This window comes from Sinocyclocheilus grahami, unplaced genomic scaffold (assembly GCF_001515645.1).
Source record: "Sinocyclocheilus grahami isolate Dianchi unplaced genomic scaffold, SAMN03320097.WGS_v1.1 scaffold233.1, whole genome shotgun sequence".
Classification (NCBI taxonomy): domain Eukaryota; kingdom Metazoa; phylum Chordata; class Actinopteri; order Cypriniformes; family Cyprinidae; genus Sinocyclocheilus; species Sinocyclocheilus grahami.
In genome coordinates this window covers 2,482,093-2,509,133 of record NW_015505412.1, presented here as the reverse complement: position 1 = coordinate 2,509,133, position 27,041 = coordinate 2,482,093, and the positions used below count along the sequence as shown (strand labels likewise).

At 37.9% G+C, this 27,041-nt stretch overlaps 1 protein-coding gene and 1 long non-coding RNA gene across 2 annotated transcripts in view; one reads left to right on the top strand and one right to left on the bottom strand.

Annotated features, from left to right (window-relative positions):
* The window catches only part of LOC107597519 (zinc finger and BTB domain-containing protein 16-A-like), a 56,489-nt gene extending 41,104 nt beyond the window's left edge, over positions 1-15,385 (top strand). Inside the window, exons 5-7 of the mRNA XM_016288616.1 lie at positions 4,092-4,262; positions 9,362-9,529; positions 11,381-15,385. Coding sequence (XP_016144102.1) covers positions 4,092-4,262; positions 9,362-9,529; positions 11,381-11,610 — 569 coding nt within the window. The 3' untranslated portion in view covers positions 11,611-15,385. The remainder of the gene's footprint in view (positions 1-4,091; positions 4,263-9,361; positions 9,530-11,380) is intronic.
* A 6,275-nt stretch (positions 15,386-21,660) lies between these two features.
* LOC107597606 (uncharacterized) lies at positions 21,661-24,035 on the bottom strand. Its single transcript, XR_001610476.1, has 3 exons — positions 23,978-24,035; positions 22,337-22,347; positions 21,661-21,672 (listed from the first exon to the last, which is right to left on the bottom strand). It is a non-coding gene; the product is annotated as an uncharacterized lncRNA (long non-coding RNA).
* Positions 24,036-27,041: the final 3,006 nt, after the last annotated feature.

The following is a 27,041-nucleotide window of genomic DNA, read 5'->3' as shown; positions in this document are numbered from 1 at the left end:
AAAAAAAAACAGCTTTTGCAAATAAACTCTCTCTCTCTCTCTCTCTCTCTATATATATATATATATATAATGCATATTTTTTCATGGTAGTCTAATGATTAAACACGGAATAATCTGTCACATGGCATTTGCATCTCAGGTGATTTGCTGAAAACAAGCATAAAAAATGCCCATGAAGCAAAGATGGCAGAAATGAAGTCATATACATCCAAATCTGCATGCTCCAGCTGAACAACAGTCATTGAGATGATGGGAATGCCAACTCAGGGTATATTAGAGCACCTTTGGCCCAAACTGTGGCAGACAGGGGACATTATTTTCTCATTTGGTGCTGTTAAAATGCTATACTGCAGCTTTCATTTGGAGCTGGCACAGTCATTCCAGTGATGATGTGTTTATTCTGTTCTTGAGACGCATGTTTGTTTTTTGTATTTACAGTCTATGTTAGTAAATCGTATCCAGTTTGGAATCATGGCAGAGTTATATTCGCTGCGGCTGGTGAGCTTGCAAGCCAGAGGAATAAATGTGTTTACTCTTGAAGTATTTGTCCCCTCCAAACGAAATGAAACTCGGGCTTTGACAGCTCCCCCTCTCTGTGTGTGAATCATCTGTATCTGATCTCCCTGCACTAATTCCAATTTAATTGCCTGTTGCCTGCAGGCTCCTCAATAGTGGTAACAAATGGTTTGATTTTGTAGTCCTCATCAGGCAGCATTTTAAATGCAGCACTCTAACCCTACTGGAATGCCAATGAAGGCACCGAACAGCCTCGTGTTTACTAATGCTCGTCCTCCCCCCGCGCTCTCTTCTCTGTTCCTCTCATATCTGATTAAAGGGGATTTGTAAGAATTGGGGAGATGCATGCAGCCTCTCTCTCCATTGTAAATGATATTGGGCCAGAACAAGCATTCTGGCTTCTTGTGTATTTTCGTTTTAAGAGGCGAAGAGGTTCTACGCCAGATAATCTGTTTAAACAAAGTTTTGACATTAAAGTCCAGGTGTGATGTGGGAAGGTGGCTCTGGCTCTGCATGTAAAATAGGAGTCTGTGGTTTATATGAATTTTTAAAGGGTGCTTTATGATTAATGTGTTATCTTCAAGAGAGTGTTTCTTCATTAATTCTACATGAGCAGGGCTAAAAGAATATCCTAGACACAAAAGAGAAAAATATGCCTTCATGGCCTTTTGACCTCCATGTCTAATAACCAAATGGTTAATACATGATTTGCTTGAGTTTTTCTTCATTAGTGGTGCTGGTTTGCATTGCCATTACTATCAATCATGTTTACGATTAACCTTAAGTATTTCATCCTGGAGCATTTGAATAAATTTTTTGGCAAACTGGCAAAAATTTCATGAAGGAATGGCCTGTTTGTACTATATGATTTACATCCACACAACAGTATAATCAGCATTTATGTAAGAAACATCTCATCTCAATCTCATCTGGAGATTATTTTACTGTGTTCAATGATATTTTTTGTTTTCTCGTCATTGCATTCTGGGACAGGTGGGTCCTTTCTATCTTCTCACATCTGCCTGCTGTGCTCCTGACCTCTGACCCCACTCACAAACAATGAGCCAAACAACCCAACTTCAACTTTTCCTCTCCATTTTTTCCTTTCTTCATCTCTAAAAGCCCATATGTGTTATATCATAGCATACAATATATTTTCTCTGAATTTTGTTTTACTAAGTTGATATTTTTGATTTAAAGGCACCAAAAACAGAGATATAAAACATTTTTTTACAGAAATTCGTGAATTATTACACGGCTCTCTGGAATACTTGATTCTGATTGGTCACAACATTAAATTAAGCAAGGCTGCATTTATTTAAAAAAATATGCATTATATTTTGTTTTCTCATTCTTATTAGTATTTAATGTAATACTAATATGTTTTTATGTTTATTTTATACATACTCTACTGTTGGGGGTTGGTAGGATTGTGTAATGTTTTTGTAACAAGTCTTTTATATGCTCACCAAGGCTACATATATTTGATCAAAAATGCAGTAATATTATGACATATTATGACAATTTAAAATAACTGTTTTCTAATTTAATATTTTTTTAAATGTAATTTATTCCTGTGATACAAAGCTGCATTTTCAGCATCATTACTCCAGTCTTCGGTGTCACATGATGCTTCAGAAATCATTCTAATATGCTGATTTGTTGCTCAAGTAACATTTCTTATTATTAGCAAAGTTGAAAACAGTCGTGCAATTTAATAATTTTTGGAAAACGTGATACTTTTATCACAAAACTGGTTAAGAAATTCCCTTGTCATAAATGTATTTTTGTTTTAATTGCATTTGACTAAATTCCTCTTCCTGTATTTCCAATTCAAAATTGTATAGCACGTGGGCAGTGCAATCCACATTCCCATTCATGAATTGAAAGTAAGACGATTATTAAACTCTATATTTTGCCCAACCCTGATGTCTTTTTGTTGGAAAACACAGTCGGCACTTACTTTTTTCAAATGCTCTCATCATTTTGACATGCAGGAGTAGCTGGTGACACAGCTCTTTCTCCTGTTGTGTGTCTGGGTGAGGTGTACTGTGGGTAACAGAGTCTGTGGGAAACAGAGCAGAGCAGCTGCTGAGGAGAGTCTCTGACACTCACTCTGAGAGAGGAGCTGGCTCCATTAACAGCCCTATTCACCCGGCTTAAGCTACTCTGTCAGCCACTTCAGAACCATTAAAGCTCTGCTGGGAGCTAGACACAAAGAATGAGGGAGACAGAGAGAGAGAGAGAAGAAGGAGGAAAAATAGAAGCAGGGGGATGCTCTCAGTGGAACTGAGTGATGGTATAAATAGTTGGAGTTGTAGAGGTAAATTATTCCTAAAGACATTAAACAGTAGTGAAGCTAAGCTCCCTCTCTCTCTTCCCCTCGTGCTTTCTCTTACTTTACCACAGTCATCTCATATATTTATGCCTTTGCTGGATTGCCTTGGTTATTTTTTTCTTCTGAAAAGAGCTGACAACACAAATATCTGTCATGTGTCTGATATAATGAAGCTCAAGAATGTGTCATCATTTGTATTTCTGCAGTATTTCACAGCGAGGTTTGCCTTGAATGTATTTCTTCTGCCTTTTTTTTTGGTGATTCTTGAGCTATGGTGGCATCCAAAAGAGACCATGAAAATGCTTCCATTTTGCATTCTTATTTAACAAAAAAATAAAATAAAATACTACAATAATAAAAATAATAATTATTATTATTTTTGTTGTTGTTGTTGTTGCTGTTGTCCTATAAATAAAGTAAAACAGGGAATAATAATAATAATTATTATTTTATTATTGTCATTACTATTCCCTAAATGTCTTTTATTTTATTGAAGTAAGAACATCTAACCATATTTACAAAGATCAATGACACAAATTTATTACATTTGAATAGTGACCTAGAAAAAGTGCAGAATCTGAAATGTTTCTTTTTCTTTTTACATTTTTTTTATAACCCTAACCCATAAAACATGTTACTTTTGTATGTTTGATCTTAGTCAAAATGTTTTCAAGGTTGAATATCTTCTCCCGGCCCCTGAATGGCCCTTCGTAATCAATGTTGGCCCTTAAACTTGGAGAGAATGGAAGAGAAATTGGGCAACTTGTCAGAGTACATTTACACAAAACTCACATTACAGATGAGCTGTCAGTGAAGTGTAGAGGTTCATTTTTATGTGTCTCAGGCACTAATGCTTTTTTTACTCTCAGCTCTGTCGTAAATGCTGATTGATTGAGTGAGAAGTCAATCCCAGCCTGCTGTTCACGAGCCCACCACTGGGCTTTCACAAAGATTTTAAATTAGAGACAGCTTTACTTGAAAGATACATTATTGATTGGCCATAGATACTGAAAGCACTGTTTTGTTTTGTTTTGTTTGTTTTTTGTGCAGAAAAGAGAAACTAAGACAATACATCTAAGTCTCTTTAACCCCATCCATTATGAAACATATATACTTATTCATTCATTTTGCTAAAATGTGCATAACTGCAAAATGGCTAAAATCCAAATTATGCATTCTTTGCACTAAACACTAATTGAACTCCCAAACGCCTTCTCATTTTGTCTCTCATCTTCAGGCTCAGACATGGCAGTGTTTTGTCTCCTATGTGGGAAGCGTTTCCAGACCCAGAAGGCTTTGCAGCAGCACATGGAGATTCACGCCGGCATGCGCAGCTATGTCTGCAGCGAGTGTGAACGCACCTTCCCGAGCCACACAGCGCTCAAACGCCATCTCCGCTTGCACACAGGTGAGCTTTACCTGAACATCACTCAAACCGCCAATATCTGAGTCATCTAAAAGCACATTAATGCAGAAAAGGGCAAGCGGGCCACAAGCTGAGATGTGGCAAAGTTTCAAACAGTTTAGGAGGAGCAAGTTCAAATAGTCTTGCTAGGGTTATATAAACCTCTTACTTACCTCAGACAAGCCAGATTTTTGAGTATTGACAAAGTCAGGTACATATCGTCACATTTATGCCAAAGAATCACCCACCTAGATAGAAATGGGCCTAATATCTGACACATAAATTGTCAATGCTAATGCTAAAGGCAGTGCTATCATGGCTGGCATGCAACAAATAGAGTGATCGTTTGCTCAAATAATGGATATTGTGTCTTTAACTTACTCAAGCTCCTCTTCTGAAAAAATATTCAGAGCCAAAAACCTCTCAGACTTTGTCAATCCAGTGACTTCTTTCAGTGTGGTAACTTGTAAACAAAACTTTGTCTCCCTACAGTCAGTGGGTGGCCCATCTGAGGCTCAGACTATCTTCTGACAGTCTTTTGTCTCTTTCTCTACATCACTTCTCCCCATCGTTTCCTTCAGGGTAACTTTAAGCTTAAGTCAAGCCCCTCTATTACAGACAGTAGGTCAAACCTGACCTTTTTTACCATTCTCATAATGTAATGTATTTCTGAGTGTGACAATTCAATTATCAAATGACCCAAAAACGATGACAAAAAGAGGGGATTTAGGTGGAAGAAGGACATTTGGTAAGCTGGCACTGAGAAAGTGCATTCTTATTCTTGTTATTGCAACAGGTAGGATTACAATATATTAAACATGCTCCTGCAAACATTTGCTAGAAACTAAATAAATATGAATCGACACCCATTATAATTTGTTAAAACAGATTATATCAGTGTACTTTTTGTATAAGCATGTTTAACAGTTATCTCTGTTTTTCCTTCATAACTAGGCAAACAGAGATGATTAAATCCATATGGTCTGGCAGTGAACAGAAAGAGCACAAAAATCTCCCCTACTCCATTTACTTGCAAGAGTGCATCTTTCTCTCGCTTTTGCTCTTTCTGACCTGAAATACCAGCAAGATTGTCAGAGTCAGTTGAAGTCTAGACTCAACATGTACATTTTTGATAAGAGAGGCCAGAAATGAAGCGAGGTTGTTTTTTTAAAGAGTCGAGGCATTAAGTATGCACTCCATCTCGCCACAGACTGCTACATGAGTTTTTCCAGAACAACATCTGAAAGGACATTCTGACGTTCCTAACGGAGTCTGAGTAAATGTCAACTTCTGTAGCTATTTTTCTTCACTTGAATTGCAGGAGTTTTAAAACAACTTACAGAAGTGGGCATAAACTTAGTTACTAAAATTGTGGTGTTTTATACTTTTTACACTTCCTGGCCGGCATTTCTAAATTGCCTAAAATGTCCGGGTTTTGTTTTCCTATTGATTTCATACTTTTTTGAAGGTAATAACTGAAAAGTAGTCTGACCAATAACATGCAGGCATTTTACATAATCGCCCAGTCATGGTGTGCAATAACATCGGATCTACAGAGAACGGTCACATCCATGCAAATATGCATACATATAATGTATGAGAACTGTAGAGAACTTGTCAATTGGAAAACGAAGCCAAAACCCTGACATTTTTGGCAATTTAGAAATCCTTTCAAAACTTAGGAGACTTATTGACAGTCTTAGGTGCACCTCATTTAAATAAACATAGTCTTAAGATGTTTATCCTAAAATAAAAAAGCAGAAAGAAATTAGACAACTGTTGCATACAGTATGAGCTCTAACGAGAGCTCTTTATGTGGAAAACAGAAATCAGATATCAATTTGGTTTTGGAAGAATTTAATGAGAAATATTTTAGGTCATATTGAAGGTCTCTGACTTTTGGTTACAATTTTTAGGTCGCAATTTGCTCTATTTAATCAAAATGCTATTTAAAAAGCAAGAAATTCAAAAGATCTTGTGTGAGATGTGAGTGTAAATCCAGACCTTTGCCCGTTACTGTTCATGTCAATGTATGCTGACTTTGGATGCTAGTATGTTCCAAATAGGGGTTTTTCCAGCAATGCCATAAGAACCATTTTTGGTTCCCTAAAGACCCTTTCAGTGAACAGTTCTTAAAAGAACCATGTTTTTCTTAGTTTGAAGAACACTATATTAATCTAAAAAACTTTTTTTTCCACTATACAGAACCTTTTGTGGAATGGAAAGAGTCCATGGATGTTAAAGGTTCTTTGTGGAACCATCAATGTGAATAAAGAACATTTCTTTTTAAGAGTGTAGTTTAACTACAGGGCTTCTTAACTAGCTTACCCAAAAAGCCTCCGTTGCTCAGCCACCGTCATCAGAAAAAACAACAATGATATTGATCTACCAGCACTAACCAGCATAAATCATCAGCTCTACCAGTCTTTTCAGCTGGAATATTTCATGATGCAACAACAAAAACATAACTAATAAATAAAAAAAGAACCTTAGATGTAATTTGCCCCAACACAACAAGTACCTACCTGTATATTTCATACCATCTGCATTGTATTTACAATGTGAGGGGCAAATCAAACAATGGGCTGCGTGCGTCTCCAGTTGCTCCTCTCTTCATTCTGCACATGTAGCCTGTTCTCATTAATATGCCATTCCTGTTCGCTCTCAATTTCACTGCCAGGCCATTTGCAGACAGTGGCGGCTGTCTATGTTCACAGCTGTGTTTGATGGTACAGAGCACAAAGCTCACATTGCTTATGGCACAGACATTCTCTGCAGGTCGCTCGGCCTTGACTTTTTAAGCCATTTTGTCAGGCAAGGCAAAGCTTATTCAATATTTAACAATGCTTATGTAAAAATCACTCCTTTTTATTTATTATGGAACAGTACACTCTTAAAAATAAAGGTGCTTCAAAAGGTTCTTCAAGCGATGCCATAGAAGAACCATTTTTGGTTCCACAAAGAACCATTCAGTCAAAGGTTCTTTAAAGAAGCATCTCTTTCTTGCGTTTTTGTAATCTGAAGAACTTTATTTCGCCACAAAGAACCTATTGGGAAACAGAAAGGTTCTTCAGATGTTAAAGGTTCTTTATGGAACCATTTAGACAACAAGGTTCTTCTATAGCATCATGAAGCACCTTTATTTTTAAGAGTGTAGTGTCTAACCTAAAATGTACTATTGTCAATAAACACTTAAACATGTGTTTGACACCTCGTTTAACTTCCAGTTTGACATTGTCTGCACAATAATAGACATTCAAGCATTGAAACGCACCGAAGCTGATACCTGTGGATATTTCCTCCAACGTGTAGTCAGTGCGAGTGACATGTTCAGAATGCACACGCAGTAGACGGCGTTAGCGCATTAGCATGCCTGTGGTGTTGTGAGTCTGGCCTGCCTGCTGCCCGCCTCTGGGCAATTAACTTTAATGACAGACAGGCTGGAGGGCTTTCAGAAGGTGCATCGGATAAGTTGATACAGATGCATAAAGACTGCCTCTCTATCTATCATCTCATATCTGTTCACTAGGGATCTCATCTCTCCCAGTCTGCTTTTTTTTCTCTTAGCCCAGATAGAAACCCATTCATCTCAGGCAGAAGTGTATTTGAATGTGAATGTCGGGTTGCGATTGGCTTAGAGAACGCGCTCAGGTAATTTCTGCATTGTCTCTTAAGAGGAGGGTTTAAGTCGGAGCATGACGGAACATAACAAGAGATGCAATTTATTCCCGAGCACGGCTAGCACTTGGACAGGGAGATAATGAAGAGCATAGGTCACCGCAGATTACTTTAAAGCCACGGCGCCCGGGCTGGAATTTATTAAATATTGCGAGTGTTATATGCCGCTGCTGTCTGAGGAAATGATATGAGGGGCTGCTAGTCAGAACGGGAAAGTAATTAGCAATCGGCCGGCGTTTGAAATCACCACATATCAGACTCGTACTGATCACTGACATTAGAACAGCCAGTGGAGAGAAATGTGCCAGATAATTCCCTTTCAGCACCTTGTGATGTTTACTCGATATTAATAACTCTGTCATCTGAGCGCAACTCACTGGCTATTTTTATTTATAAGCTGCAACAATACAACAGAAAAAATAAATTGTTCTTTGTGATCACTAAGGAAATGTTAGTCTTGTTGTTTAATATGAATTGACAGGAAAATCCAGGTCATACCAGACTAAGGTGGTCAGCTAGTTCAAGTTATATTATGAAATGTGGTTAACCAGCTTAAACAGGTCATTCTTAGCCCCCGCCAGCTGAGAGTGCAACTAGTCAACCAACTAAACCAATTTGGAACAACTAATGACCAGCTTTAACCATATAGAAACCATGTACAAATAGAGCTAGGTATTGATAAAGATTCAATTAAATTCCAGTTCATAGGAAGCTCTTGATTTGATTAAATTTGTTGTGATTCCTATTTGATTCAGTGTTGTTATTCTTAAGCTTTATAAAATCTAAAACTATTAAAAAAATATATTTTTTGAAATAATTGAAATTATTTAATTGAAATAAAATTGTAGTACTAGATGAAAAAATTTTTCTCGGCAAAGGAGAAGTGCTCACTAACACAGATTTAGACAGATTTGTGAACAATATTTGAGAGACATAGGCCTTTTGTGTACATAGAAAAAGTCTTAGATCTTTGAGTTCAGCTCATGAAAAATGGGGGAAAAACAAAAGTGTCGCGTTTATAATTTTGTTCAGTGTATTTTGCTGACTTGTGTACTTACATTATCCCAAATGTTTGGAAGAATGTTTAAATCCAGAGAAATAAGCAATTTTAACTAGTGACACGGACCGTGTCCATAGTGTCATTGTGTCGCCTGCCAATGACGTCATACACCCTGGATTTCAACACTGTACACTGGTAGCACAGTACGGTTGTGATTCACTAAAAGGAACTGGCTCATGAGAGTAATTTGTTCGTGAATCACACTACACTGGTCCCATTGTCTATTTTATTTATTATTAATTCCCTGCTCTACGGATGAAAAGCCCATTTTTCTCCAATCTAATGTTTTCTAGAATAAAAACACCACTTCCAATTAAAAATGCATTCAGATGAATAACTTTATCATTGTCTCTCTGCACGACAGGTGACCATCCATTCGAGTGCGAGTTCTGCGGCAGCTGCTTCCGTGACGAGAGCACACTGAAGGGTCACAAGCGCATCCACACCGGAGAGAAGCCTTATGAATGTAACGGATGCGGCAAGAAGTTCAGCCTCAAGCATCAGCTGGAGACCCACTACCGCGTCCACACAGGTCAGCCACATTCATTCTGCAGCTTAAATAGCATTTCACCTCATCTGCACAGACCTGCGGTCCAGCTGATGACCGCTTCACTTTTAACAGTGATTCCCAAAGCCGTAGAAGCTCACAGGTTAATAAATACACACTGGAAACACAATGACCTGCTCTTCCAAGTTAGATATCTTTGACACGCCAGCATGGTGTCTTCTAGCAAATATGATATAGTAAAACAAGGCAACAGCTTTATAAAATGATAAATGAATTGTATTACGTTATAAGGTCACAGTTTTACACTGAAGAATTCAGATCTTGACATTTTCAGGTCCACGCTAAATTAAATTCCTTGTATCTATTTTGTTCTGTCATGATGGCATATTAAATCTTTCAGCTGAGCTGGAATTACAGGCTGATTGCTGCTGCTCTCTGGCACTCAATAAGGCAGCTGCTAAAGCAAACCTATCAGGAGGCCTGTCAAATAATTGCTGTCTTTGTGTCAAGCGGGGCTGCAGCCATGAGACCGGGCAGGTGAAGATAACAAGAGCAGAAACTCTCGGCTGAAAGGCCACTGCTCCTTCACACAACCAGCCGGAGAATCACTGACATTTACACTTGCTGTCAATGGTGGATCAATACTCTGTTTGCTGTGCTCAGTGGCAGGCACACATCCACGGCTCTACACATCTGTCGTTCCTGTCCTGGACAGCAGGTGGCATCTTAACTTCACCTTATCAGACAGGAAGCAGAGCTAGTATGGGAAATCTAGAATCTAGAATCTTGCTATCATGATAACCTTTCATCAGTATTGGCCAGTCTTTTTTTTTTTTTTTCATTGAACATTTAAAAAAAAAAAGTTTTTAAATACATTTTTCAAGATAAAAAGTATGTTTTAGAAATATCACAAACTATTAATTAAAATAAAAGGGTCAAATTATCTGATATTTTAAGAGTCTTATTGACCTTGTCACAGTTTTGTGTTTCTCTGTGATGTAATTTCATGACTTTAAGAAATGTTTTTCAAATTAATAAGCAATGAGGCAGTTTTGTTTATTTTTTTATATTTTTAAACATTTTCTGAGAAATGGTAAACAAAGAAACTGCTTAAAAGGTTTTCTTTTCAAGAATTTCATTTTAAAAAATAAAAAATAATTTTAATTCAGAAATTATTAGATGTTCATTACAGCATAGGTGGTTAAGTCATTGTATCTATGAATTGCATTTTTTTAAATGCAGAAATCAGTTTTATTTCAGTATCATTGTTTTATCATTAGGTTTTTTTATTCGTTTTTACTGTGAAAACTGTGAATGTGTTTTTATTAGTTGTATTTTGAATTAGATTTTATTTATATATTTTCTGTTATTAGTTTTTAATTCGTTTTACAAATTTGGCTGTTTTTAGCATTTTTATCATTCAATATTTTTTTTCTGCATAGTTAATAGTTTATATTTATTTATTGTAGTACCAGTTAAACTTGACGTAAATGAGAAATGTCTAATTATTTTATTTCAACTAGCTGAAATAAGATGTTTTTTATATAATTTTTTATTTCAGTTAACATTTAAGTAATGAAATACAATAAATTTGTGTGTATTTTTGTCATTTTTAATTGTTTAATTAATTTACATTTTATTATTACCATTATTTTTTGTTTATTTTATTTTAAGTAACAAAAATCTCTTATATGATTTTAGTTTTACTTTTAGTAATAACCCTGGAATAAATTCATAGATCCGAACATTATCCATCATATTATGGAAGTAAAATGAGCTGTGATTCCCATTTCATGCTGACTTTAATCAACACAGCGGGTTCTGTCATTTTCACATGATTGGTAGTTTGAAATGTTCTGTACTTGTTCTCTACAGGTGAGAAGCCGTTTGAGTGCAAGCTGTGCCACCAGCGCTCGAGGGACTACTCCGCCATGATCAAACACCTGCGTACCCACAACGGCGCTTCACCCTACCAGTGCACCATCTGCCAGGAGTACTGCCCCAGCCTCTCGTCCATGCAGAAGCACATGAAGGCCCACAAGCCCGAGGACGTGCCCCCAGACTGGAGGATAGAGAAGACCTACCTGTACCTCTGCTACGTGTGAGACAGGGCAACAAAACTGAATGGGAAAGTGGCAAGATACGCCCAAAGACAATTCACTTGAAGGTTTGCTTTTGGTCCTAGCCAAAGATGGTGAGAGGGCGTGGTCAAAGTAATGAAATGTGATGTGGATTTTTTTTGACCTTCTGTTTGTGACATGCATTTGTGCACATTTTTAGGATGTAACTGCACTCACAAATGTTTATAAAATGTGATATGTGATAAAGGGATACGAATTTTCTGAAAGTGTGACGAGAATCCATTTGTCTGCATTCCACCCTATTAATTGGAGAAATTCACTGCATGATCATTATGTAATGTTTTATTCAAATAAGGATTCCCGCACTTTTTTTTCATGGACAACCCATAAGCCATAGACTTTCAAGACCCCATGAAATCTCCAAGTGGTGGGGAATGTCATAGGGATCATCCAATAGTCTTTAGTTGCATCACAACCATGATTTTAAATGCATATCCGCGAAAGGTCAACGTTTAGAATACGCTAGCAACCTTAAAGCTCACACACATGGACTCAAAGCCTCATATTTTGATTTCATGGGGTCTAAATGGAGCTATTCGGAGTCAAATAAAAACGTGGACCAAAGCTTAAAATTCACACACATGATGAAATAGAGCTGAACACATTAGCGAATGAAATTATGCCCTTTTTTAGTAAATTGCTCCCTTAAGTTCATTATTAGGTTCTCTAGTACTCAATTTTCATGTTTTAAAAAATTTTTTATATACTTAAATACTTGCGAGGAAATGCACAGGATTGGACCCAAGAGTCATTTTCTTTAAAGCGTAATAAAGTGCTTAACAAAACAGCTTTTCTCAGAGGTACATCCAAATTGTGCTGCCAAGCAACTATAGTGGATGTTCAGGGACATTTATTCAACCTTAAATAACTACACTGTGCACTTTCAGAGTTTCAGAGGCCCACTTTTGTTTTTTTCAGCACCACATTCTGCATTTAGTGCATTCAGACGAAGCCAGAGAGGTGAATCTCTGTGATTTGCTTTCATTTCAGTCACTTTCACACCAAATAATACAGCATGTCAGTTGATTTTATTTGAACTTTCACATGGTAACATGACAAAATCACAGTTTTGCAACTGCAGGCATTATAGTCTAATGAAATGTTAATATCATACTCGGAAATCAATTTATGAATTATTTTCATATTACATATTATTATTTTTTACAATTAAAAAACACAATGCAGTATATGTTTCTGCAGTCTTCTGCTGAGAATTCCTTTAGTTAGCTCGCCGTTTTAGTTTGTGTTCTGTCATCTCTATTTGAACGTTTTACTTGAATTGCCTAATTTTGTTACCGCACATGATTTATTTTTGTACTAGTCTTTGTCCCTCATTTCCTGCTGAGCTTTGTTTAAAAGCTGCACAATGCATTCAGAATACCACATCATCAGTCCCACACAGAATTCGAGAGATCCCGCAAAATCTAAGCAGAATTGGAACGTTTGTTCGCAACATTCTATGTATCTGCCACTTATGTGTTTATGTTTTTGGTTAACTAGTAAATGTTTTAGTTATCAAAAAGACTGTAGTACTTTACATTTAAAGTGTTTTACTATTTTTAAATCTTTTCTGCACTACTGGAGTATTCTTAAAAAATCAGTAAAGGCGTGGTCACATTTGCCTTTGGTGAATTTCAACAGGCAAAATTACAATGCACACTCATGCCAATACGTAACTATTTTATGTTCTGGCAAATTTGTGACTAATTATTCATGTAAATTTGTACATCTTATTTATAAATTTTTGTATGATCTGCTTACACCCCACTGATGGTAAAGTTTAGGGGTGGACCTTCATGCTTACGTATTTTTCTAAACAATTGTCCATTTCCGTAACAAATCACATCGTACGAATTCATACAAAATCAGTAACATAAAATAGTTACGATTTGGCATGAGATCGGGTTGGAAATCCAATCTTTTCAATAGGAATCTACATAATCAGGAGTTTCACATGAGGGCAAAAGATTTCCACTTTCGCAGATTTTGCAACGGGTTCAACTTGGTCATGTGAATTTGCCTCATTGACCAACAGAAAGATGGTTTGAAAGTGACTTCTGTGTGAGCCGTGCTTCATCTGCTTAAGGCCCACTGATGGTTATGTTTAGGGATGGACCCTCATGCTTATGTTTATTTTCTAAAAATCATACGTTTTCATAGGAATAACATCTTATGCATTCATTCGAAAATCACCACCTCGGGGTCTTCCCATCATTACAGTATTGACAGAGTGAACATTTTTTGCTCGTGATATTTACTGTGAAATTTGGCTATTGTGACCACATCTTAAATTACGTCTGGGTCTGTGAATTATTCAGTGGTATTTTATCAGTAAGCATAGTACTAGTGTGCATATCTGCCTCTCGGCCATCTGTTTCAGGGCTACCTCTACTCTGCTCTCAGTTTTGCACTAAAGCAAAAGCACACTTTTGTTTTGCTTGTAACTAGCATTTTCAATTATGCCCCAATCTCATGTTTCCATCCGCTAGAAAAAAACAGCCCGGTTCGTTCGTTATTATATTTACACTCCTTACGATGAAACATATTCAACCTGAAAGGGTAGATGCATACATTCTAGATGATTTTAGAATAGCGTTGAGAAAATGTTTAGTTATTAGATACTTGAGGGCATAAACTTGAAACAATGTGAATAAAAATGATGTTTTTATGTGAAAATTATTCAAGCGGTAAGTCATCAGAGATGCGGTACTGATGCGTGCAGTTACGTGGGGAAGTTCGCTAGAGAAAACAAAAACGAATAGGTGACTTTCTGTGAAAATAAATCTCTCGACAAGAGCCAAACGTGGCACTTTGATAAGGGAATATGTTGTATTCTTGTACGGGGTATTGTGCGACCCATTCTTTTTTGTTTATTTTGAGTGAGGCGAATATTTTTACAGTATCTTTTGCATTTGTGCTTGTTCTTGATTTGAGTGGAAAATTGTTTTCTTGTGCTTATTTTGCAATGTTAAACATATACAAGTAGTAGATGTATGTAAAGACATATTGTAGTCATTGCTGCTGGGTGTCAATTCATATGATGATGATGATGATTCCACATTTTGGGTATAAAATTACTGTGAGTGAACTAACGCCAAGAGCTGTAGGTCATGGAGCACAAGCGACCTGTAAGACATGAAAAGTAAAGCTGTATCTGTGTGTTTGTATCGTGTTCACCGCTCACTGTAAGATTAGAGTCACCTATACGGTCTGTACTGGTCCTTGTGTGTGCAGTGTGAGTCAATGTGGTCGACTTATTCAGTGTTAAATACATGCACCGGTTAGCAACAAAGAGCTGCTCTGACAGACACCCTGTAAATGATTTGATACATCTTCTGCCCTGTATTTGTGTCTTTATGCAAAGTCACCTTGATATGAACTGTGCTCTTAGGCAATCAGGGATGCCTTCACTTTACTCACAGAACATCACAGATATACATTTTAGGATAAACACTACACTTTCTTTGCCATTATGGAAACTACGTTTAGTTTTGTAACCGCTTTCAGCTACTTTTTTTTCGGTTGCCACAAGCAATACATCTACAGGTCAGCATGTAAGTGAAAACTTGGCATCCCTGCCGCTGTATCACTGTGTTTTACTTTGCTTTCAGACAGGAAGTAGCCATGTCACTCAGTGCGCCCATATTTGTGCCATTGTTACACAAATTAATACTCGGACTGAGGATCCACGTGGGACCAAACGGCCATTTTCGCTCCATTTGCCTTGTTCTAGTGACAAGACTGTGTTCTTGGTGTCGAAATGGTTTTACATTTGTCGTGCTTTACTTTTTTGTATTGTCTACCTCAGCACCAGTTCTTTGTGTAACTTTTAAAAGGTGCCCAATTATTGTTACTTTGTTTTGTGCATACATTTTGTATTATAGCCTTGTAGGGTTTTTGTTCTTCTCTTTATTTCAGCATAGAGATGCTGATTTGAAGCACTGTGTGGTGATATTGATGCTGCAGATAGAGGTGTAGATGGGGGGGGGGGGGGGGGGGTAATATGATGATTTTTGTTTCATTCACAGTACAGGAATGTTGGGTTTAGAGGCCTCTACAAATGTATTTGAAGATTACGCCCTCTAGTGGCAACTTAATGTACTGAATAAAGGGTGAAAAGCGGCCTCCTGTAGCGAATCCATGCGTTTTCACAAGAAAAATATCCATATTTCAAACTTAATAAACACTTTTCTCTCACTATCTGTCATACGCGGTATACGCAGCGCGTGCCTCTGAGATGCTAATCTCGCGAGTTTGTTTATAGAAGCAAAGGAAGCAAAGTTTCCTTACTTTAGCAAAGGAAAACCAGTCTCCTCTTAGCTTATATCGAACATTTTTCTTTACAAATCCTCGGTTTGTACTTCTAATTCATGACCGGCGTTTTGTTTTGTTCTCTCTCCGCATTCGTCACTAATCATGCAATGCCGACATCCTAAGTCATCCGCCGGAACTTGAACCGAAGTGATAGAAAAGTGTTTATTACGTTTGAAATATGGATATTTTTCTTGTGAGCCGTGTGAGGCACGTTTTATTATGGATGTGCGCCTTGTGGACTGTTCAACAGAAACACCCGTTGACTCAACCCAGAGCTTGGAATAGCAGGACAATTTTTTAAATAACTCGATTGGATTCATCTAAAAGAAGAAAGTCATATACACATAGGATACCTCGAGGGTGAGTAAAACACAGGCTATTTTCATTTTTGGGTGAACTAACCCTTTAACAAAAACTTGCCCATTTATTTCCTAATTAGATACATACTGATTAGGTTAGGGTTATTAATGTCCATGGACTGTCCATAAAATAGTCCATGGACACCAATGGGACAACATGTTGGTGAATTCTAGCCCAAACGGTTTTGTGGCAAAAAGCAATTTGTCAATAGAAAGCAAGTTCATTCAAATAAACATTGTACATATATGAAAGATGGTGAATAAATCAGCAATAGCTTTAACAAATTAAGAGCTAAATGCCCATGTGGCACTTTGAACTTTGAACACTTTGACAGTTTCATTTATGCTAAATTTGCAACTGTTACCCTGGCATATAATTTTTTACAGCTATATATTAAATGTTCATTGCAAATGTTTTCATTCATATTCAGAGAACTTTTGTAAGAGCTGAAAATTTACATTCCTCAAAGTGAATGGAAAATAAAACGTAATAGTTTGTCTTATATAATAGTTTGCTCATATATTCTTTTTTTATTTTTTTTGTTAGGCATATCTTTTCACTGATGATTTGCTTAATTACTAAAGAAACATTCTTTACATAATTTACAATTACAGGGATCAAATCTGTTTGTTTGTTTGCTACCACTGATGGCTTGTATGTGCACTACAGTGATTTCTATTAATGCAATTACTGGTTTTGATGAGTGACAATATTAAGTTCACTGCGTACTGCAAATATCTTATTGTTGATGCAATATGAGGAAACCAACCCTAAATAGACAATACAGATTGAGAGATAAATCGAGATCACAGGTGATAAGCCACATATGAGACATCTATTGTTTTGTGTGCACAATACAATAGTTAGACTCAATTAATACGAATACAGCTTTTTCAAGTGATTTCATAAAAACATCATGTTCAGAACAACAATTCTACAAAGTCTTTGTTAGGTAATATGCCAATCAAATTGTAACCTCATCCCTTGTGATTCGCTTAGCTGTTTACCTGCGGAATGGCTTTAAGCCTTGGTGGCTCCTTAGGTTTGGTGAAAGTAATTAACACTGTCATTAATTATTAAAACAGACCTTCTATTTAGCCTTTTAATTGGTAATAAGCATGTTTGTTTGGAAAGAAATCAGTGTGTCTGAGGCATTAGCTAACTGCCAACTGTTAACAGGGGAAAGACTGAACAAATGATATGTTGTAATGACCTGAGCTGTAATGAGGTCTATAGTGATAACAGCTTAAGAACACTGCTGAATGGTCCCGAAAGACAGTGTTTCACTTGTACCTGCTTTTTCTTCTGTCACAGAAGACTTTGCTTTTGTGCAGCTGACCTTTGAAAAAGCTTTCATCCAACAGATTTAGTTATGCAGATGTTTGTGAACGAATTGTTCTTTTGAACTAGTTCACCAAATCGGACTGAATTGTTTGCAACAGTTCACAGACTGAGTCACCACTTAAGCACTGACTGATCCACAAAGTTACTCAAAAATAAATTTTGGACATACTTGACAGTCACTCTGACATGAAATAAGCCAATATCCGGGTTATGCCAACTCTTTTTAGCTGTGCTTCAGTTAAGCACTGAAGTGATAAGTCACTAAAAGTGGGTAAAACGAAATTCCACAATTTTGGCGCTCCACAACTAAAGGCTCTAGCACCAAAAGAACTTAACTTGAAATTAACTGCAATCGGTGAGGTTGCTTTTCAGGAACACCAAACAAAAGAGTGTAACAGTAATAAATCCAAGATGTTACCATAGCATAGTGTTGCCACCCATCCCTTAAAGGGTTAGTTCACTAAAAAATGAAAATTCTGTCATTAATTACTCACCCTTGTGTTGTTCGAAACCCGTAAGACCTTCGTTCATCTTTGGAACACAATTTAAGATATTTTTGATTCGCATTTTCGGCTCTACTGCGTCACTTTGGATGCGTGTTCACGACAGTATAATGATAAATGCCGGATCTGGGTCAGCGCCACCACACGCTCGCGTCGTGATACTGTTGTGAACGTGTGTCCACAAGTGACGCAATAAAGTCGTTATTTTTGTTTTCTTTGCGCAAAAAAGTATTCTCGTAGCTTCGTAACTTTACAGTTGAACCACTGATGTCACACGGACTACTTTGTCGATCATCTTGGTACTTTTCTGGACCTTGAACATGGTAGTTACCTTGCTGTCTATGGGAGGGTCAGAGAGCCCTCATATTTAATCAAAAATATCTTAAATTGTGTTCCAAAGATGAACGAAGGTCTTACGGGTTTCGAACAACACAAGGGTGAGTAATTAATGACAGAATTTTCATTTTTGGGTGAACTAACCCTTTAAAATACGGAAATACGGAATTTAAAGGTAAAATTATGCATTCCTTATCAAATAGATACGGGGCGCGATTTGTCCCGTATTTTACAAAGGCCAAGGATTTTGCAGGGTGGATAATACAAATAGCAATTATAATTAAATAAATTTCATAAGAAGTATTAGAGAAGCTCATTTGCAGTGATTGATTTTTGGCGTCTTTGTTTCCATAGCGACACCTTTGTCAGTGGTCCTCATGTATGCCACAGCTCCATATGCCTGTTCTGAAGCATCTGAAAATATGTGGACTTCATGTATGGCACCATCCTTCTCCACCTCAGGAGGGACATAAGTCCTAGGGAGGGTGATGCTTGGCAGGTACTGAAGTTCATTCTCCCAGACGCGCCAGGACTGCAAGAGTTCAGGTGGTAAGTTTGGATCATCCCAACCCCGCTGCTTATTCCATAGTTGTCTAATTATGACCTTGGCTCGAGTGGTGTAGGGCAAAAGAAGTCCGAGAGGGTCATATTGAGTGGCTAGGACCTTGTAGATGTTCCTGAGGGTGGGAGTTTCATATACAACAGGTCGGTGCTTGTACGCTAGGGTATCAGTCTGACAGTTCCAGCTTAAGCCTAAGGTTGACTCTGGTACATCCGACTTGTCTTGAGCTAACCAAAGTTCCAAACTCTCAGCTTGAGCATCTGTTGGTAAGTGACTCAGAATGCTGGGTAATGTTTCTAAAGTACGGTCTTCATAATGAACATGCACAGGTACTACCTTGAGCATGACACGGTTCCCAACAACAGGTTTGTTCAGGTAAAATCTGTCTGGAGAGGAACTGGTAAGGCAACTTTTCTCGGCACTGACGGTACCCTCTTGGTATGATCTGACATTTACTTTATGCAGAGGGCGAAGATGAGGAGAGTCCGTGAGGATCGCCGTTGACCTGCAACATTCAAAGTGAGAAAAATTGTTGTCAACATTTGTATAAATTTACAGGCAGTTATTGCTCATTCTCTGTCCACATGGTAGCAGGCAGCATGTATTAAGAAATTACTCAGGACAAAGCAAAAACCAAATGCCACTCACCTCCTTTTGCCTCTTCGTTTTATGTCCTTTCTTGGACCAGCCTTAGGAAAGGGACGTACAGCTTCTAGAATGAATGCCTGGACAGAAGTCCTGGAACTCAGGCCTAGACTAGTGTGCCTGTCGGCCCCCACTGGGACATCAAGCAAACATCTTCCCCCTTCTTCAGGTGGGACAGCTTAATCAGCAGACACAAACAATAATATCACTATCGTGTACAATTCTATTTTAGTTATTATTTTACTCAAATTAACCAAGTTCTATCTTATTTTATCTTACCTGAACAGACAGCTGGGTGGTATGGGATGGCAGACTCTAAACAGGCATCCCTGGTTGAACCACCGGGATACTCTGGCAGCAGCCCTCCCTCACACAGGCTCTGGCTGAGTGGGTGTTTGTTGGAATGTGGTGTGGGACCACATGGTACCAGTGAAGGAGAAGGGCGGTCAGTGACATAGGCAGGTGAAAAGTCTTGCTCCTAAAAAATATCTGGGTTAAAGGGGCAGATGCCCGTGGACACAAAGCCAGATGTTATGTTTTTGGGTGTCGCTGCTCGTGGCAGATCTATGGCCACTAGGCTTGGAACATCATAGATGGTCAAAGTTTTTCCAGGGCATGTTCTCATCCAGTGATCTACTTCCATGTTTATATATCGCTTCAGTGGACCGAAGACGCTCCTGTCAAGTGGCTGGAGACGATGTGAGCAGTGGGGGGGGAACGATAGTAGGAGGACTATGCCGTTTGACCGATAAAAGTCAATTGCTGCCACAGAAAGGTGTGATCGATGATTGTCGAGGAGGAGAAGCACCTTCGACTCCAGGGTCACACGGGTGTGTCTGGCAAAGGGCTGGAGAAAGGCTAGAAAGTCTGTATCCTGCATCCAGCCTGAGCTATTTGCAGAACCAGCAGAGTCAATGGGACCATTTCTCACAAAGTGGTCCTGGAACTTCTTCCTGGGAAAGATGAAGTACGGGGGAATGCAATTGCCTTGTGCATTTACTGCAAGGGCAATGGTGACCAATGTCCCCCTCTCCCCAGAGGTCACTGCACCGACCTGGCGCTTCCCCTTGGTGGCGATTATTTTACCTGGCACTGGTACCTGAAAATGAATTATAAACTTTGATAAGCTTTCATGAACATTTGTAGGTGTTTATACCTAGATGTGTGTGTGTATAGTTAGTGTTTGTATATAGTTACATATTTATTTTCATTATTGTTTTATCTCTATATCTGTATTTATTTATTTATTTATTTGTATATGTATTTATTTTAGCTAGGTGTGTGTGTAGTGTTCTTATATAATTACATATTTATTCACCTCATAGTTTTATAAACTATATATTTATCTGTATAGGCTACAGTATGTATGTATATCAAGGTCTATAGTTTATATCTGTTATTAAATTTTATATAGCAATGAATTTGTCTCGTGTATTTTAAACCACTGAATCACTCTAGCTTTTTAGTTTTAATGAATTGTAAACTTTACCGGTTTCTTCCACGTTCCAAATGTCCTTTGCTTCAAAAAGGTAGCGGGCAAAAACTGTCTGCAGGTTGTTATAAAAAGCAGTCACATTTGTTTTATTGAAGCTGGTGGAACGGGACATGCTGGTGGCTTAAGGTCGGCGAATAGACAATGTAGTGACCAAGCAGTTTAAATACTCTACAGTCGCTGTGGCCGCCTTCTAATTAGCACAGCCAATAGTCTATAGCAGGGCAATTCCTCAAATCGAAACTACAGTTCGCACTTAAACGCAGGAAGGGAGCAATTAAATTACACGCGCTCCTTCTTAGCCGAGGGCAATTATTATAATTACCAGAAAGTGCAATCAAAAATACAAACGTAGAAATAGACAGAAAACGAAATATTCCTTCCTAGCAGCAAGTAATAATTCCAACAGCAGATCTATAAACAAGTATTACGCAAAACACTCACATGCAGCCGTCTGTATCTTCTGTTGACTAATCGCTTGGCATTAACCATGCATGGTTAATGCATAACCATTGGACAGCAAAATGCTCAGTGGGTCAGCCAAAAACATTTGGAGAAGAAAAGATGCATGCTAACTGCAAAAGAATTAGGAATTAAGGTGAAGAATTAGGTGTGAAATCACCAGGAACCATTTAGTCTCCAGCGCCACCATTTTCCAGAACTGCAACCTACCTGGAGTCTCCAGAAGTACAGGATCTCATAATAACCTGCTTAATAATTATGCACACCTGAATATAAGGCATTTTTCACTTCCAGCCTTCATGAATAATAATATATATATATTATAAGTGATTAAATACAAGATTAATAGTGGTTATTAAGATTAATGTTGTTTGGAATTGGTCAAATGTGCTTGGAAAAAAATATAACCAGAATATAAACTTGCATAATAATTATGCATGCACTGTATTTTTCCTCTTCTGCTGTCGAGGTAATGCAAGGAATGTTGTGATTGGTTGTCAAGGCAGCCAATCAGAATTTAGCAGCCTCGTCTCTGATTGGCTGGAATTATGGCACATTGTAAAGGTAGGTTGTTTTGAGCATGCAAGCTGTTGGTATTTAGAGAACACTGAGGGTGGGCATCAGGTGAGCAAGCTAGTGAAACGTTGCACGCGCTAAAGAGAAGGTCTGCACATATCCAAAAACTTATTTTAAATGCAAAATTGATTTTCGTGCGCTCCAAACACTTTTTTCTTTGCGAAACGAACGTTTTCTCCACAAAACTCAGATCGCGCACGTGCAAAATGCACTTTTGAGCGCTCAAAATATGATCTTTCGTGTGCAGAAATGTAATCCCATAGGTTCTCCCCTACATTTCCGTGCTGAATGATTCTGTGTGCATCTGCGCGAGATGTATGCTACTGTCTGTAGCCTATGTGTGTGAGTTACAGTGCAGCAGCGCATTAGATTAGAACGACGATTAACTTACCTATACCATAAACTGTTTAAAATGTGCATTCTCCCATTCAATTTCGAGCATCCATTAATATAATCACACATGTCTTGTGGAGTGCTTTCAGAGTATGCATTTATTTGTCATTTAAACTGTTTGGAAACAGAGCGTAAATGTGGAAGTCCTTCAAAGATTTCTTATCCTGTTGCGCCCTCTAAGACCAGCGACTAGTCGACGTCAAGCTTAAAGCGTCATGGCAGAGCACTGAAGTCGACTAGTGGATTAGTCAGTGCAACCCCTAATTGTAGTAAGGACTTGCAAGGAAATACAATGTATGAAAATTTTGATTTTAATATTAAGGTGAGGAAGAGGGGGAAACACGGTGGAATACGACTCAAGTTAAAAAAAAGTTGGGGTTCAAGCGTATCCCACTGCCCAGCAAAATTCTCGCGAATGTGCAATCCTTACGAAGTAAAATAAATGAACTGCAAGCAAATGTGCACTGTCTATGGGAGTACAGAGAAGCTTGTATGATTGCACTAACAGAGATCTGGTTAAACTGGAATGATTGTGACACTGATCTGTCTTTGGATGGTTTTTGGGGTACCTCTACAGCTGGACTGTGACCCTTCAGTCACAGGGGAAGTCTCAAGGAGGAGGTGTCTGTCTGTATGTGAACAATCGACGGGCAAAGACAGTGATTGTGCGTGAGAAAATGTGTACCGCAGATATAGCATTATTGACTGTATCCGGCCTTTCTATTTGCCAAGAGAATTTCAGCAACTTTTTATTTCAGTGGTATACATTCATCCAAAGTCTGATGTTCAGAAGGCAACGGAGATAATCAGTCAAGCGGTGCATCGATATCAATTGTGTTCACCGGATGCTCCCCATTTTATTATGGGTGATTTTAACAAGTGTTCTTTGGAGGGAGTTTTACATTTTCAGCACTATGTCGACTGTCCTACACACCATCATAAAACACTTGATTTATGTTATGGGTCAAAACCATGTGCATATAGATCCTTTCCTAGACCTCCCATTGGTTGTGCGGACCATAATGCAGTCTCTTTGCAACCAAGCTACAAACCAGTGCTGCAGAGAGCAAAACCAGTCATTAGGTCATTTCAAAGATGGACTGATGAAAACATCCTACAGCTACAAGATTACTTTGATTGCACCGAATGTTTAAAACTTAGTGTAGATAGAGTTAGCTGATGTTGTGAATTCTTATATTCACCTTTTCGAAGAGTCTGTGATACCTAGGAAAAATAAATTAAAATAAGCCTTGGGTGACAAAATCATTGTTTTAAATAAGAAGAAATGTTTTTTTTATCAAGGTACAAATTTGGAAAAGTGTCAGGTAAATAAGGAAGTAAAACGAGAAATTAGGAGGGCAAAAAGGAAATATAAGGCATCAGTGGAGGATAAGTTTATTAACCCTCTGGGGTCCGAGGGTGTTTTGGGGCCTGGAAAAGTTTTGACATGCCCTGACATTTGTACTTTTTTCAGTTGCTTACAAACATTTGAATGTCTAAAGTTTAATAACACTGTAATCAGCACAAACTGGGCTACAATAATATGTGAGCAGCATGTATGTACGTGATTGTGTTTTTGAGATGTTATGTGTGCTTAGTGAAAAACTAAAATTTTAAAGTCACTGAAATAAGGCCATAAAACATTTGATCACAAGACTTTTGAGAACTGATCTTGACGTCTAGAGTTTTTGCTTCAAAATTGTGAGAAAATCATCTTACTCACTCATTCACAGAAAACAATATATTGATTTAAATTTTCTAAGACACTTTTTGTGTAGAAAAGGTATATGCGAGTAGGCATGAATGATCATGAATAATGCTGTGATTCACACCTGAGAAGACAAAGGCCTGCATAATGAGCTGCATAATGAGCCGTCAGGTGTGTGACTGAGAGGGAATTGGTACAAGAAAGAATGTGAGGAAAAAATAAATGTATATATTTTTTGTTTGTAGTTTATTTAGAATACATATAACAATCACATAAAATAACTCATGGGAGTGTGTGCATCACATGGTCTTAGCTGTGGTCCAGGTTCTTGTGCAGGCAGGAATCCCCATTTCAATGACCAAGTGGGCTGCTTTGCTTTGGCTCTCTTTGCAACAGGTTCTTTTACACTGTTATTCTCACATCTGAAATAAAAAAGCAAGCATGCCGTTTACACAAACTACATTATTAATATTATTATGATGTTCACTGAACACCCCCCAACAAGCAGATCTATTGCCAAGACATATGTACTGCTGCTGCTCCGAAGAGCCATGTGAACCGCATGTATTACTAACTTGTGTGCCTGGGCTACCACGCCGACCATCTTAACGCTAGTGGGTTATGACTATGTGAGCCTGGGCTACCACGCTGTCTAGCTTAACTCTAATTAGATGTGTACTGTGTGTAATGTTTAATTAGCAAAATGGATATACGTTGCAATCCGATAGATAAGACCCCAGCACACACCTGAGCAAATATCTTAATTTACTTATTTGATAACTGCTGTTACTTTCTCCACTTCATCAGTCCTAGCGGCAGCGTAACAGCTTGTTAATTCATGTTCTTGCAATGATGAGATAGACAAAGTTAGCCAATCCATGCCATTTTACTCTCTCGTGCAGATAAAAGTTGTCAAAGTTACAGTGCACAAAAACCCCTGGGTGGACTGACCTGAATGAACTGAAATAAAAGCAGAATATAAATGTTCTTTCTCCATTTCTGAATTACACAGCACAGCGAGATCACACGTGGCATGAGCAAATTTCTCCAAACTACACTACCCATAATGCATTTCAGTCGTGTTAATTTCGTTGACGAATAATTTGTCGTCATAATTTTCGTCAACGGCATTTTTTTCACTGACGGCAACTAGACGATAACGAACTAAAAGTCTTTTTGAATTACAAAAACTATGACGTAAATCTATTGACATTTTCATCAACAAATAAAAACGAGATGAAAATGTTAGGGAGGGACGATTTGGGAAGAGATTCATTCAGAATGAATCTGCTGCGTGGTTTGGAGGTTAGATGCGTACATATGAACCGGCAGGGCATAAGCTAACATACACTTGCTGCACATCGCATAAAACGTTCACAAATGTCAATATGTGGGAGTAAGAGAAGAGCAGACTTATGGATAAATCTGATGATGCAAGAGAGAACTCGATTCGGTCCGGTTTTCTGAGCGCACACACACACAGAAAGCGCGTCTCACAGCGCACGAGTACTCTTTCACACCGCATGAACGGAGAATTACACACAAAATGATGTCAAATTGTCCGTTTTGATGAGTATTCACGTAAACACGGTTGATTACGTCTTAATTTAACGTACACAGTAGGGAGAACGTGTATCATTACATTGCATCCATTGCAGCTGTGCATTCGGTTTTAAAGGGATAGCAGCCTAATTTAGTTGCTATTGTCCGAGTCATTGATGTTAATCAAACAACAAAAGACAGAAAATCAGCACTGCTCTTGACTGAAAAACTTCAGTAGCCCTAAAGATTAATCTAAATTTATTTATACAAATAAATATGTCTGCTTGAAAGAATGAAGAATGTGGTCAACAAGTTGCTATAAAGAATGCATAATTAGCCTATATAACCATTGGTATTTCATTAAAAAAGACCATGTGCTTGTTCTTTATTAGAAGTGGTTTTATTTAATTTTAACTTAAAGGTTGTGCGTCACCGCAGTTAAATCGGTGCCTATCATGATAAAACCTTAATATCAAACCTATATAATGAGTTTGGAAATTTTAGAGAAATGCTTAATAAATGCACTGTAACTAAACCCATTTGATTTTAGCCGACTAAATTTACTGTAGATTTAGTTGACTAAAATCGTATGATATTTAGTCGACTAAAACTAAAAACAATTCAGATGACTAAAATATGACAAACTAAATGGCATTTTAGTCAAAGACTATGACTAAATCTAGCAATCCGATAGATAAGACCCCAGCACACACCTGAGCAAATATCTTAATTTACTTATTTGATAACTGCTGTTACTTTCTCCACTTCATCAGTCCTAGCGGCAGCGTAACAGCTTGTTAATTCATGTTCTTGCAATGATGAGATAGACAAAGTTAGCCAATCCATGCCATTTTACTCTCTCGTGCAGATAAAAGTTGTCAAAGTTACAGTGCACAAAAACCCCTGGGTGGACTGACCTGAATGAACTGAAATAAAAGCAGAATATAAATGTTCTTTCTCCATTTCTGAATTACACAGCACAGCGAGATCACACGTGGCATGAGCAAATTTCTCCAAACTACACTACCCATAATGCATTTCAGTCGTGTTAATTTCGTTGACGAATAATTTGTCGTCATAATTTTCGTCAACGGCATTTTTTTCACTGACGGCAACTAGACGATAACCAACTAAAAGACTTTTTGAATTACAAAAACT